At 43.5% G+C, this 15,342-nt stretch overlaps 1 protein-coding gene across 3 annotated transcripts; it reads right to left on the bottom strand.

Annotated features, from left to right (window-relative positions):
* Window positions 1-751: 751 nt before the first annotated feature.
* Window positions 752-14,751, bottom strand: LOC101859450. Of its 3 annotated transcripts, none has more exons than XM_005111361.3 (3): window positions 14,557-14,751; window positions 10,311-10,385; window positions 752-2,088 (listed from the first exon to the last, which is right to left on the bottom strand). In XM_005111361.3, the coding sequence occupies exons 2-3, from the start codon at window positions 10,378-10,380 to the stop codon at window positions 1,085-1,087; spliced, it is 1,074 nt and encodes a 357-aa protein (XP_005111418.1). In that variant the 5' UTR covers window positions 10,381-10,385; window positions 14,557-14,751; the 3' UTR covers window positions 752-1,084. The 3 variants fall into 3 exon arrangements, with proteins under 3 accessions (XP_005111418.1, XP_012945249.1, XP_035829073.1); XM_013089795.2 differs by having other exon boundaries at window positions 14,561-14,751; XM_035973180.1 differs by lacking the exon at window positions 14,557-14,751 and adding an exon at window positions 12,893-13,105.
* Between the last annotated feature and the right edge of the window lie 591 nt (window positions 14,752-15,342).

The raw sequence follows: 15,342 nt of genomic DNA, 5'->3' as shown, positions 1-15,342 counted from the left end.
CCCCTTTGGAATGGCCTAAAGACACTACAGTCAGTTGCATCGCCCCGGGGGTTTTTGAGTATGTTTGAACCTACTACTCTACGTTAGACGAGGCAAGCTGTATATCTGTACATATCTATAGGTACATAATATTATGTTTGAACTTACTATTTCACATGAGATGGGGCAAGCCGTGTATCTGTATATAAATCTTCATGTGTATGTTTGAACCTATTACTCCACATGAAATGGGGTAAGAATATCTTCATCATGTAACATACTATATTTGAACCTACTACTTTACCTTTTTTCTTTCTTTTGGTAAGTGTTTTACGGCGCTCGCAACTGCATAAGGTCATATGAGCGGGCGGGACACATTAAACATTTTCAAGAGAGAAAGAAATGTTTAATTTTGCTTGGGTGGCGGCCGAAGCCTACTCTGATCTTATCGATTTTAGACCACCAAGGAATCTTTAACGTGCGCAACTTGCACACGGGACCTCCGAGATTTTCGCCCTAGCCCGAGACGGCTAGGTGTAGATCTTTCCTACCAGAAGATCACGGGTGTGGCTGAAAGACAGCAGTAAGGAGCCAAGGAGTAGAAGTTGTGTAAGGCTGCAGAAAGTAGAAAGAGTCAGGAGTCAAGAGGAGGGGGTAAAGGAGGTGAGTGGGTGGGGGTAGAAAGTGGAGATGAAAGCAGACGACCGAACATTGAAAGCAGGAAAGGAGGTGAAAGAAGACAATTTTAGAGAAGAAAATATTTCGGTCGCTACTCGGATTCGAACGCGGGACCTTTGAATGAGAGGCGAACACTTTAACCTCTAGACCACAAGAGCCCCCTTTGTGTATGTTTGAACCTACTACTCTACATGAGATGAGGCAAGCTATATCTGTACATATCTATAGGTACATATGTTTGAACTTACTATTTTACATGAGATGTGGCAAGCTGTCTATCGGTACATAAATCTTCATGTGTATATATTTGAACCTATTACTTCACATGAAATGGGGTAATAGCTGTATATCTGTAAATATCCTCAAGTACAGGTTCGAACCTACTACTTTACATGAGATGGGGCAAGTCATCTATCCGTACACATCTTCATGTGTATTTGAACCTATTATTAGTCCAAATGAGACGGGCAAGCCATCGGTCTCCGCTTTTGTTATTCCTCTTGTCCAGTACCCTGCTGTGGGGTGCAGTCACATAGCTGGTCAACTCCCACCTGCCAACCACCCAAACCAAACCGCCGCTGCTGCCCCTACAAGTATCAGCTGTGTATGTGTATGTCTGCCGGCCTTCCTCGTCGAGCTTGTCCGTTGTGGTGCTTTCCCCTACCGTGATGTACTTCTGGCAGCCATGAGGGTGAGACACAACAACCGCCATGTGCGGGCCCACCTGGTGCTGATGTCGACTGTTGGCCTCCCTGACCAGCCGGTCTGCTGTCTTACACAAGTCCTTTAGAGTGTGTGCCAGCTGCTCATCGTGTGTTGGGCAGAACAGCACACAGCGGTCCCCGTCTACGCTGGACCCCCACATACTATTGTAACCTTTCATTTTTTTTCTCTCCTTTCTCCCGATTCCGGTACTGCCATCGTAAAACAAGTCTATGTTGGCTCCTCTGGCCTCCGTGTGGTCATAAATGATGTGCCGGGCTGATACCACTTCCACTTCCCACCACACATCACGCGCGGAGCTAGAGTAACGACACTCTCTACACTCACAAGGATCTTTCATCCCACTGCCTTTACCATACGTGACAACCTTCTGCACATAGCCACTCCCTTTCCTCAGCATCGTCCCACCTCGTTCCTTTACGTACGGGTACTCAGCTTCTCCGGATGGGTATTTTTCTGGTCGGTCTTCACTGACCCATGCAGCTGTCACCTGTACCGTGAGGTCAGCCAGGACTTTAACAGCTTGTTCAGTGACCTCATCTTGGTAGCGAGACAGAAGATCCAAACGGCTGAACTTGTCGATTGGGATGAAAGATTTATGACTTTTGTTTTTCTCACATTCTATGGTCAGCTCGTCTAGTGTAATTACCTCTAATCCAGGGTCTATGTCTGTTTCCACTTCAATACAGCCTGTGGGGCACTGTGAGGCTGGGGAAAGAACACAACATGTTAACTTTGTAAGAATAGGTTATATACAGGTATTTGAAAAAAGTGTCTCGGGTATTTATATTTGGGCGACTTTCTTAAACTCATACACCGCTATGGCTGGTTTCTTTTCATTTAACTTATACATGTACCATTCATACAAACTTAGCTGAGCTGACATCCTGCATACGCACACTTAGTATTTTTCATAAGGTTATTAGAATTCACTTGCGGTAGGTATAGCCTATTTCCATGTTCATGTATGAGATGAAGTGTCATATCTCTTGCACCAAACAATCTGTCACTTGAAGATCATGCTTCCAAGATAAACGTTTACTTCAAAGCAAAAAATAGTAAAGCAGAAAGTCGGTTCACTGCTCTGTTGGAGATACTAAATATAATATGTCCTCAAAATGCCCTTTGCCACATTTATACATGTATCATTATTTTGCTTCTGAAAGTAATTTAGAAAGTGCAATATCTTGTCTACAAAATGTAGCGGTAATAATAATTCTAAAACAACTTATTTTTGAGAAATGAAACAAAATGGTTTTGTCGAATCCAATGGAAACATCTTATTCATTGAGGATACTTTACACACAAAAAAAGGACTGGAGAATCTTGTGGTTCACTATCATTGACAATTCCCATGTTTAATTTACTTTCCAAACTGTCCAAGATGATATCATCCTCTGTTGAGAAGAAAAGTGATCATTTTAGACAGGTGGTCCTCTTGGACAGTGTCCTTATAATAATAAAAGGCTATAGAAAAACGCAAGGGAAGAAGTGGGATGTGGTCATTTGTAGGGCGTACAGGCGGGTGTCTTGGACGAGTGGTTGCCGGAGCAACTTTAACTGCACATATATTATAAATACTCAAAGTACAAGAGGGGGCTCTCGTGGTCTAGAGGTTAAGGAGTTCGCCTCTCATCCAAAGGTCCCGGGTTCGAAACCGGGAAGCGACTGAAACATTTTCTTCTCTCTAAAAATTGTCTACTTTCACCTCCTTTCCTGCTCTCTACCAATGTTCTGTTGTCTGCTTTTGTCTCTACTTTCAGCCCCCACCCTTTCACCTCCTTTGCCCCCTCCTCTGGGCCCCTGACTCTTTCTGTAGCCTTTCTACTGCTTCTCCTTGGTTCCTTCTTACTGTTGTCTTTCAGTCACACCCCTGATCTTCTGGTAGTAAAGATCTGCACCTAGCCTTATCGGACAAGGACGACAAAGTCTCTTAGGTCTCGTGTGCAAGTTGTGCACGTTTAAGATCCCTTGCCGGTCTAAAATCGATAAGAGTAGGCTTCGGTCGCCACTCGGGAAAAATTAAAAATTTCTTACCAACTGAAAATACAATGTATTTAATGTTAATGTGTCCCGCGCGCTCATATGACCTTATGCAGTTGCGAGCGCTGTAAAACCAACAAAAAAAAACCCCAACAAAAAACAACACAGTATACACACTGAGTACGTTTATCATTAGGGGAGAGTGGGGAGAAGTGGGCCACCGAGGGAGGATTTTTGGAAAAAACGAAATAATTCAAAAACGAAAAAAAACAACAAAGAACAAAATGTTTCGTCAAGATTGAGTATCAGAGACACCCAGGTCACTATCTAGAAAGAGCCTGCAGCAAGTTGAAAAATGTTCCCACAGAATGTCAGTTGAAAGCTGTGGCCCTTGCCAATGGGGTAGCCATTGGTTGTCGCAAACTGAGTTGCGGAGGTCTCCAAAGAAAGCCCATGTGCCACTCCTTTCCGGCACATATTGCATCACCCCTCGAAGATGGGTAGGCCTACGAAAGGTCTTAGGAGATTTGCAACAGCGACTTCATAGATATGAGTTTTCTGCAGTTAGCAGTAGTCAAACCATAGGATCTTTTGGCACATTTCAGCATGTACTGCGTCAATTAAGCCTTCTGGTCTTCTGTGAATACTTGTCTGTGACGATAGTTTGGACACAATTCAACATCACCTTGAAGAGCTTTCTTCACATTGTGATGAAGGGTAGTGCGAGCAATGCCGTACGCATGTCAACTCCCCGTCTTTGTCGAGCAGCCTGGGGACCCCTGCTCTGTGCATAGGAGCAGGGGTTGCAGACGGAGCTCTGGCCAGGAGGTGCCATAGTCCTGTGAGGTGCGAAGTGAGCAACGACCTTTTGGCTCGTAGAAGGGTCCGTACCTAGACGGTCAGATAGTATAAGAGCGTATAGGTCCGTACACATCCACCATTATGGTAGGTCTGGCGTCACAACAGGCCAACCTGTTCATTCAGGAACTCACTGTCGACATCTTCTTCCCTCCCTCTCGTGGGAGCTCTACAGACGGGGCATGGTACCCACAGACTGCCAGATGACTCATCGTGAGACGTCTCCGCAGAACCAGAAAGCCTTGTAGCTGTAAGAAATAGGCTGCCTGGAAACAGATGACGCCCCTACAGAAATCCTGGCAAATGCTCGCTGACCCATGACGTGACGATCCTCTAAGTAGATTCGGCCATCCCTCGAATTATTCTGCCTCATGAACGGAAATGTTAATAGCAGATAGCCAGGAGACAGCAGGTGGCGAGGATTTGGCAAACGCAAGCTACGCTTGGTGATGTAGACGGCTCACTGTGGAAGGAACGCGTTACCCCTTACTCAATGGGACCCCTTACTGGACTGCTCAGATGATCCCTTGTCATTGGTTGCACTCTGTGGCTCCCATCTCCCAGAACTAGAGTGTGCCTACACCCCCTACGGTTGTCTACTGTCTAAGAAATCCCCTTGAAGGTTGATGGAAAACAGGACAGTGAACATTGCACCTTTGTTCTCTTGTGGCAAGATGTTTGGGCACAAGCCAGTGTCAGGACAAGACTACCACCTACCTGAGATCCTACAGGGATGCATACAAGCCTTCATAACCCCCAAACCAATAAAATGCCTCTACGACAAATGAAACTATACGAGCTCGGATGTCACCTCGGTTATCAAGGTCCGCGCTCTCTGCCTTCACCCGGGGGCGGGAATGACAAGTCAGCTACTGGGACCCACACTGCAGGTATAGGGGCCACAAGCAACACACAGACACTACAGACTCCCCGACCCACAGACACACAGGCATTGAATATACTCCAACTGAACATCTCATCAATACAGAACAAGAAAATGGAGCTTGCAAAGACACTGTCAGACTTAAGAATTCACGTAGCCCTGCTACAGGAAACCCAACTACCCAAGCGGATAGTACTCCATTTGACAGGCCACACAATGTAGCACTGCAAGTGCACCAAATGTAAAGGCATCGCAACCCTCATTCGGAATGACATCACCGATGAGGTTTGTCACCCAGAAACCGATGACGAGACTGACATGCAGGAAGTGAATGTGTAGCAGTCGGATGGAACAACCTACACTTTCTACAATGTATACTGCCCACCGAGATCTACTCTCCAGCTCAACTTCCCGAATACAGACACAAACATACCGTTCTTGCGGGAGATTTCAATGGACACTCTCCACTGTGGCGTTACAGTGATACAGAATCAACAGGAACAGTTCTAGAAGAACTACTGAGATCAAGCAACCTCATTTCACTCCAGAATGACAAGACACCTCCCACCCTACTTCATAGAGCCAGCGGAACTCTCAGCAGACCAGACTTGACCTTGGTCTCTGTTGACCTTCACCCGCACTGCTCTATGACTGTCCTAGATGACATAGGAAGTGACCACCGCCCAATCCTACTGCAAATACCCAGAAACAGGAAATGAGAACCGACCAACCCCATAAGACACAGTTGAAACAACAAGAAAGCAAACTGGGAGCTCTACCAACAGAAATCCGAAAGTAGACTCCTGGATGTAAGCACGACCAATCCAATTGATGAGTGCTACAAGGACATCACCACAGCACTAAAGACATCTGATAAGGAAGTGATTCCAAGAGGGAACCTTAAGAAGTTCCGCCCTTATTGGGATAAAGAACTGGAACAACTGACAAAGGCCAGGAAGAAAGCTAGACGGCGCGCTGAGATGAACCCAACAACCGAAAACAGAAAGCACACTAACTACCTGACAGCCAAGGTAAAGCTGAAGACCAAAAGTACGAAAAGACAAACAAGGAGAGAACACAATGGAGAACTAGACCTGCGTAAGGACAGGAGGAAAGCCTGGAACCCGCTTACCAATCTCTCAGGTACAAAAAGAAGGAAAAACCCCGCCACAATGAAACCAACTGAGAAAGGAGAAACATGCAGAGCTGAGGTTATGAACAAATACTTTTCTAGCATCAACAAGAAAGGAAACAAGAACAAACTGATCCACACAATAAAGTAGCTGACCAAAAGGGCAGAACAGACCCCAAGGCAAACCTGGAGGTGTTTGAGAAGGAGTTTACTCTGACGGAATTGAAGGCAGCCCTCAAAAAGTGTAAACAGAGAAAGGCCCCAGGACCAGACCACGTCACCAAAGAGATGATCCTCAACCTGACAGACTCTTCCATCTCCATACTCCTGGACTTCTTCAACAGGACCTGGAATGAGGGACAGCTCCCAACAGAATGGAAGAAAGCAAACATCACACCGATACTAAAGAAGGACAAACCAGCAAGCCAGCCTTCAAGCTACAGACCAATCTCTTTAACATCATGCCTGAGTAAGGTCGTCGAGAGAATGGTCAACGACAGACTGTACTGGTGGATGGAAAACACCGGAGCTATCAGCACATCACAGGCAGGATTCAGGAAAGGCAAAAGAACTATGGACCACCTCATCAGATTTGCCCAGAAGAACAGCGATGCCGTTCAAGATAAAGACAATGTTGTGGCCGTCTTCACTGACCCGAGGCAGGCGTATGACTGTGTGTGGAGACAGGGACTGTTCTACAAAATGCAAAAGCTTGGGATAGCAGGAAGGATATACAGCTGGATCAAGAACTTTCTGTCTTGCAAAACTATCCAGACGTCATGTGACAGCAAGATTTCTTCACAGAGGACAGTCGAGGAAGGCCTCCCACAGGGGTCAGCACTCAGCTGTACCCTTTTCCTGTTGCTCATGAACGACTTGCCAGATGTCATCTCCTGCCAGAAAACACTCTACGCTGACGACTTACTCATCTGGAACAAAGGAAGTGACATGAGAGCACTGAACCAAATCATCAACGCAGACCTGACTACTATCTCGTCCTACAACCAGCTATGGAAGATGGAGATCAACACAGACAAGACTGTCTCTGGACTCTTCAGCCTCAAAAACAAAGTAACAGCAAGTAAAGTAAACCTTAAGATCAATGGAACCACCATCAGACATGAGGACTATCCCAAGTATCTTGGTGTACAACTGGACCAAAGGCTGTCTCTCAAAGAGCACTTAGGGGAGCTGACCAAGAAAGCCACCTCCAGACTAAACCTCCTGAAACACCTTTCATCACACAACCGGGGAGCTGACAAAGCAACCCTCCGACAAATTTATATAGGGTATGTCAGATCTGTGATTGACTACTCCCTACCACTACAATCCATAGCCAGCCAAAGCTCCCTGGCACAGCTTGACAGAGTACAGATAGCCAGCCAAAGCTCCCTGGCACAGCTTGACAGAGTACAGATAGCCAGCCAAAGCTCCCTGGCACAGCTTGACAGAGTACAGAACCAAGCACTCAGATTTGTTTCTGGCGCGATGAAGACCACGCCTACAAGCGCCTGCGAAATCCACACCAACATAGAACCGCTGGACCTCAGAAGAAAGAGTGCTACACTCGAAACCTATGAAAAATATGTGCGGCTAGAAGACACGAACGAAAACAGGAAAATGGCAGATGAGTGGGAACCAAGAACACGCACCCAGAAGACCTCCTTTATGCGAGAAGCAACAAAACTACTTGAGGAGTTCGACCCACCCAAGAACAGAGAACCAATCACCAACATCAGCAGCGAACCTGCATGTTGGCAGACATCAGAAATCACAATAAGGACGAGACTTCTAGACCCTTCTTGTGACAAGACCACACCAGAAGAAATCCTCAGAACTAGCGCCCTGGAGACAGTGGACTCGTATGCTGAAACTCCAATTCATGCATACACAGATGGGTCAGCAACAAACGCTACACGGAATGCTGGATACGGATCTACCATTGAATATCGAAGCAACCTTGGAGAGAAGAAGCAGACCCAACTATTTGACCCATGCGGAGCATACAGCTCTAACTATGAAGCAGAGAGAATCGCCATAATAAAGACCCTGGAGCAGATCACCCAAGACTTTTTTGAAGGCGCAGTAACACCAGGAGATGTCGTTGTCTTCTCTGACTCAATGTCAGTACTCCAAGCCGTCGAGGGAGGAGGAGACTACAGAGGTGACGGGAACATCCTCAGCCTTGTAAAACAGATGGGCACTTCCTATGGCGTCCGGGTCACACTGCAGTGGGTGCCTGGCCATTCTGGAGTACCAGGGAATGAGACTGCAGACCATCTATCAAAGACTGGAGCAAGCTTGCCCCAGACAGACACAACCGCCTCTTTACAGACCTGCAGAAGGGTCATCCAAGCCAAAAGCAGAGACGAGTGGCTAAACAGATGGGTCAACGCAGAAACAGGAAGATCTCTCTTCGGGTATATGGACAAACCCAACCCCAAAGACCCTTCGAATATTTTATGTAGAGCCGATAAGACATTGATCTTCAGAGCCCGCACAGGACACCTACACACCAACAAGCACACAAACAGAATCAACCCATGTGGCTACCACGAGGAGACCGTTGAACATCTTCTCCTTCACTGCCCAAACCTGGCAGTTCTTCGACGCAAGCTCCTACACACCTACAGACTTACAAAGCCTTCTCTACTCTGGCGTTGACCAGATGACAAGGACTTGTGGTTACTTGAGGGAGGCATTGCGCTGCCAAGAGCGAAATGCTCGCAGCTAAAGGGATTTGAAAACAACAACAACATTTAGAGCCGATCAGACATTGATCTCCAGAGCCCGCACAGGAAACTTACACACCAACAAGCACATAAACAGAATCAACCCCATGTGGGAACTCCATTGCAGACACTGTGACTACCACGAGGAGACCGTTGAACATCTTCTCCTTCACTGCACAAACCTGGCAGTTCTTTGACGCGGGCTCCTACACACACCCCCATACTTACAAAGCCTGCTCTACTCTGGCAATGACCAGATGACTAGGACATGTGGTTACTTGAGGGATTGCGCTGCCAAGACGGAAATGCTCGCAGCTGAAGGGATTTGAAAACAACAACAATAACTCCATCTGTTTTGCTCCTCTCTGTGGTAAAGTTGCGATTTAAAAAATCAAGTATTTCAGCTTTTTCTTAATGAAAACGTCTTTTCCACTCCATTCACTCAAACCGCCTAGAAAAAGAAAGGAAGTTGCTTCCTTGTGCTGTAAACAATTTTTGTTAGTTTTTAAAAATTATATTGCACTAGACCTCTACATTTGGCTCTTCAGGGGGTGGCCCACTTCGCCTCACTCTCCCCCCTACAATAAACCTGACTTTTTAATATTAATAGTAGAAGAGATTGGTTTAAAAAAAAGTGTTTTACAGCGCTAACAAATGTATAAAAGGTCATATGAGCGTGCGTGACATATTAAACTTTTTCAGCAGGTAGGAAATTTTGAATTTTGCTCGGGTGGCGGCCGAAGCCTACTCTTATCGATTTTAGACCACCAAGGGATCTTTAACGGGCGCAACTTGCACACGGGCCCTCCGAGATTTTTCGCCCATGTCCGAGAAGGCTAGGTGTAGATCTTTTCTACCAAAAGATCAGGGGTGTGGCTGAAAGACAGCAGTAAGAAGGAGCCATGCAAGGAGTAATAGTAGAAAGGCTGCAGAAAGAGTCAGGAGCCCAGAGGAGGGGGCAAAGGAGGTGAGGGGGTGGGGGTAGAAAGAGACGATAGCAGACGACAGGACATTGCTATGCTAGAGAGCAGGTTAAGGAGGTGAAAAGAGACAATTTTAGAGAAGAAAATTTTTCGGTGGCTACCCGGATTCGAACCCGGTACCTTTGAATCATGAGAGGCCAACACCTTAACCTCTAGGGCACGAGAGCGTCCGTAGCAGAGATTACTTTCCCTAGAAGTAGGCGATGTTTACAAACATCGATTAAAAACTCTGTGTGTACACAGAATTAAATACAGCACACAGGGACTGCTATAGGTGCCTGGGGTATTGCCACAAAATAAGTGTGGTATATAGGCACTGAGTTAAAACACTTACCAAGAGCTACAGCAGAAATACATACCAGTTTGAAGTCTTGTTTTTTTCTCGTCATCTGCCGACACAGCAGACTTGTCCAGTTTCATCCGTTTCATTTGATCTGAAAAAAAGAGGGCAGTGCACTTATCAATAATAGAATATAAATCTTTCATTGGCAAGGTAATCAATCGTTTGAAGACCAGAAAGCAACATTTTTCAGGCCAGAGAATACACATGTATACTGTATAATAACTTTAATTAATATTTTGAACTGTACCTAAACTATGTATCTTTTATAGCTTTTTCAACATTTAGAATTTGAATTTTGACAAAACTTTCTTGAATGCGGTTATAAATCTACAACAGATAAAGAAACTGGAATTTTTTAAGAATTGAAAATTTTGTCTGTATTATAGCAACTCTGATTTTCTGAACAGCTATCCGATCGTATGCTAGGCCTATTCAGTTTTTCCCACTCATGATTTGAACTGGTCGTGGAGTTAACATTAACATGGAGTTGGCAAGAAGAGACTAATGTAAAGGTGCATAAAATTTAAGCCCAGCACAGAGACAGAGAACTATATACCTGTCCTTCTGATTTGCAAGCTATTGGCAGTGCCCCTTACACCAGGGGTGTCAATCTCAATAATATTTCAATATCGTCGCTCATGGGGCCAAAGTCAATTGAAATTCAAATTACACTTAAGTTTGCGGGTCGAACATTGAGCAGTGGAAAGTTCTAATAATAATCATTCAAAACAAGATATGAATTAAAACATGCACAAGTTAAAACTGTAGGTAACAAATCAAGGCATGCCAATTTTTGCACTTTGAATTTGTCGAGGTTGGTTGGTTGTTGGCATTTTTTCCTGCTATAACTATTTTATATAGTATGCCCATATCACGATGCAGTTGACCTACTCTACACTAGTATCTAGTTTTAAAATTTAAAAAAGGCAGTATAAGTTGTACATAAATATAGGCTTACTCATCAAACTGCTAATTTTAGTTTTAGAAAGAGTTTTACGGCACATGCAACACAATAAGGATATATATAAGTAACGAAGAACAGATGTGTTACATCTGGTGTTACAAGCCAGTAACACACAAAATAGAAGGAGGGGAGATTAAAGAAGATAGATGTTTGATAGGAAAGAAGAAGCAAACCACACGTACCAGAGCATCCGCCAACCACCCACTTACTACTAGGCCTAGCCTGCCCGTCAACTACCAAGAGTACTAAAGACACTTAGAGACTGAGTACGTACAATCACACACTTGACACACACAGACACAGTGACATGACACACTCTCGTCTCGATAGATCTAGAACAGTGGTTTTCAAACTTTTTTCGCCCACCGCCCCCCTTTTTACCCAGACGAGTCCCAGCGCCCCCTACTCAGCCCCAACCATCAATATGACATAAAGACATGCATAATATATAATAACAATCAGACATAAAGAGAGAGAGAGAGAGAGAGAGAGAGAGAGAGAGAGAGAGAGAGAGAGAGAGAGAGAGAGAGAGAGAGAGAGAGAGAGAGCTCAAACAGAGGTACAAAATAAAGTGCCTAAATTCTAATGGTTTGGTTCTGAATATTAGTTGGGTCACAAATCACCATCATTACAGTCTTAAATTAAGCGTGTACGAGATATAATAAAACACACTTTCTGCTTCAATGTTATGCAAGGGCATTGAGAACAAAATACTGTCATTTTATGCATATAGTTGTCATCGTAAATAAACGACCAGTGTTATTAACATCAATAAAAGTAAAACATGTAGTAGCACATTTACAGAAGCAAAACACCAAAACAAAAACAACCCCAAAGCGGTGATCCTTGGTTTGAAAACAGATTGACATTACTTTTATGAAACGTTTTTTCTCATCAAGGTGCTGCAAGAAAGTTGCCTGAGATTTGTATATCAAATATCTCCATTGTAGAACCTAAACATATTACATGTATTAAGCTGTTCAAATGTGAGAAATCACACGAAAGAAAAAGTATGCATGGATCTTAGTCTGTATAATTATCACCATCATAGTAATCATCGTCATCATCATCATCAGTGGCAGCACATGCACACAACAAACTCTATCAAACAAGTGAGTATTTTGCTTTAAAAAAAGAAAGAAAGAAAAGCAAAAAAAAAAAAAGAAAAGACACATTGACATGAGGTATCAAGTAAGGGTGAACTACGGAGTAAGCGTATTATATAAGTCTTGACACTGCCTTAATGGGAAGGACGGGCGTGAGACTTATCAACATCAGGTTTCAGATTGGTCAGTAGCAGACGCAAATCGCCACGCTCTGTGATCCTTAGTTTTTTCTTCTGCTTCATCACTAGCAACCTTGTCACTGCACTGAATCCCCTTTCTACTAGACAGGAGGAGGTAAAAGAGATGATCAATTACTTGATCTTTTCCCACAGGGAGGGATATTTATCTTGCACAACAGTTTTCAACCAGAAAGACTGGTACGACTTTTTGAACAATGGTTTGATTTCAAAGTCACTTTTCATTGTCAGAAGCTCTTCTTCAATTGCCACTGTCAAGTAACCATCGGTTCCCGTGTTGAGTGGGTCCAGTACCCAGACTAGAATTTCCAGTTAAAAGATTTCAGTAAACCTTGTCTTCATATCAGCATGCACATCTCTGAGGTGGTTGGTATATATTTCTAGTTCCTCGTCAGACACCGCCCTTCTTTCAGTGTCTCCGTCAAGCTAGGAAACAGCAAATTCTCTTCTGCCAATGTTTCGGTGGAACATTTCCAATTTCGAATGACGAAAACATGGATTTTGCCTTGATCAGGTTGGCGTCATCCCCCTGCAGCTGCAAGTTGAACTGGTTGAACTTTGTGAAAAGATCTGTGACGAACGAAATGTTGTTCTTGTGTTCTTTCAGTTTATTGCAGAGATCACTGTCTGTTTTTTTTTTAAAAAAAAGCTCCAGTACAGAGTCAAACAAGCAAAACAATCGTGTCAAACAGTTTCCTTTTGAGAGCCACCGGACTTCAGTGTGCAAAAGTAAGCATTGAAAGTCCTCGTCATTTTCAGTGCACAGCTGTTGGAATAATCTCAAGTTCAAAGCGTCGACTTTGATCTTGTTCACACACTTGATGACAATGGCGAGTGTGTCATGCACACTTTAATTCAGGTTTTTTGCCACAAATTTCTGTCTGTGAATGACACAGTGAACAGTTAAAACTCAGGGACTGATTTCTTCAAGAAGCTCATAAATCCACGGTACCGACCTGTCATCTACGGTGCCCCATTTGTTGCACAGGCAACTATATTAGTCAGAGCTAGAAAAATTCTTGGACCACTTTGAAAATGGACTCGTCTTTGGTACATATCTGTTTCCAACATTTTCGCAAAAATAACAATTCTTGCATTATTTCCTCAGCTTCTAATCTATGAACCGAAGGCTGAACTTATGTCGTTTAAGCATTTTGCACAATTATTCCTCAACATTTGCTGATATCCCACCCAAACGTCTTTTGAACACGGTATTTTCACTTATAGTGGCAAGAACTTTCAACACGGGCTCGGGGCACGGTGCAGGACTGTGATGACCACCTCTCTTATCGCAGGTAATATGAGGTCCTCACCGACAGTACGTGGTTTGCCTGCCTTTGCAGTTAGCAGAGATAAATTTTAAGTTGCTCGTAAGTCTTCATCACCTTGATCGATGTCGGCTGCAAACATCGATTTAACAGATTTTTTATTCTGAAAATTGATCTTTAGAGTTTTGAAATATGCCAGATCTTTGTTAGATTTGTCGGGATTAATCTTTTTTATGGGCTTAAAGTGTAGGGTACGAAAATCCTTAGTAATAAGTAGTATTGTAAACTATGCCTAAGCTATCAATTTTTGTTTTTATTTTTTTATGTGGCTTCTTTCCCTTCACCATTTTAATTTTACATTTCCTGAAAATTTTACACCGCCCCCTTAACGCCCACTACCGCCCCCCCATCGCCCAATTTCGCCACAGCGCCCCCCAAACTGTCGCCACCGACCCCGTGGGGGCAGTAGCGCCCACTTTGAAAACCCCTGATCTAGAATCTAGATCTACGTGATCATCAATTGATACTGCCATGGCAAAGTTTACTTGTAACCACAGAATTCTACACTTAGTGTAGAATTCTGTGCTTGTAACTTACGAACCTTTGAACATAAACTGCCCAACTAGTAAAATATTGGTTCTGGTTTTAAGTTTAAGAAACAAAAAAACAAAACAAAAAAATAAATAAAAAGAAAACAATCAAATCAAAACAAACTATGATAACGAACCTACAACAATTGAACTGCCGAAAAACAAGATGAGATAACGGGTAAATCCGGACTATATTTTTAGTTCGTATTATGGCAGGTAATGGTAGGCCTAGCCGGTGAAAAGTGTCAACAATGTCAACCACAATTAATGAATTGTACACTGAGTGTAGAATTCTGAGAGCACAATGAAGTTTGTGTTTTCACTGATTTTCAATTACACGCCTGTGATCACATTCACGTAAATTATGATAATAAATTCCGGCACTTTCCCTTTCATTAAGCTTCAAAAGTACTCAAAATGTGCTTTAAAAATACTCAAAAGTACTTTTATAAAAAGTATCGGAGTACAGTAAAAGTACTGGTTCTAAAAAATGTACTGGAGTACAGTAAAAGTACCGAAAATTGTAACGTAAGTACAAGTACCCGTTACAACTAGCTTTGGGTTTAATATATTATTAACCCAAGACTGGATATCCTCCTTGGTTTCTAAATAAAGCAATTAAGTGGGCCAAACGGGCATACATATATGTCACGTGGTCTGAAACGGAAAATATCCAAGAACAAAATGGGAAATCCCCTACAATTTTCTTCTTCAACCCCCATGATGCACTCTTCTCTTACGGTGCTGGCATCTTGTTTGCAAATTGCAATGTTTGGCCGTTAACTCGGAGGCAAGTAATGGGTGCTTTCTTTCATGATTCTAGATAGATCTATAGATTCAACTCCAGATTATGAAAATATGGTGGTCCAGGAGTTTGAATTATATCAACCCCTGTTTGTCCCAAAAAGTGTAATAATTTCATT

The sequence above is a fragment of the Aplysia californica genome, unplaced genomic scaffold (assembly GCF_000002075.1).
Source record: "Aplysia californica isolate F4 #8 unplaced genomic scaffold, AplCal3.0 scaffold01047, whole genome shotgun sequence".
Classification (NCBI taxonomy): domain Eukaryota; kingdom Metazoa; phylum Mollusca; class Gastropoda; order Aplysiida; family Aplysiidae; genus Aplysia; species Aplysia californica.
Note: the sequence above shows the minus strand (reverse complement) of the source record. Positions and strands in the feature narration are given on the sequence as shown.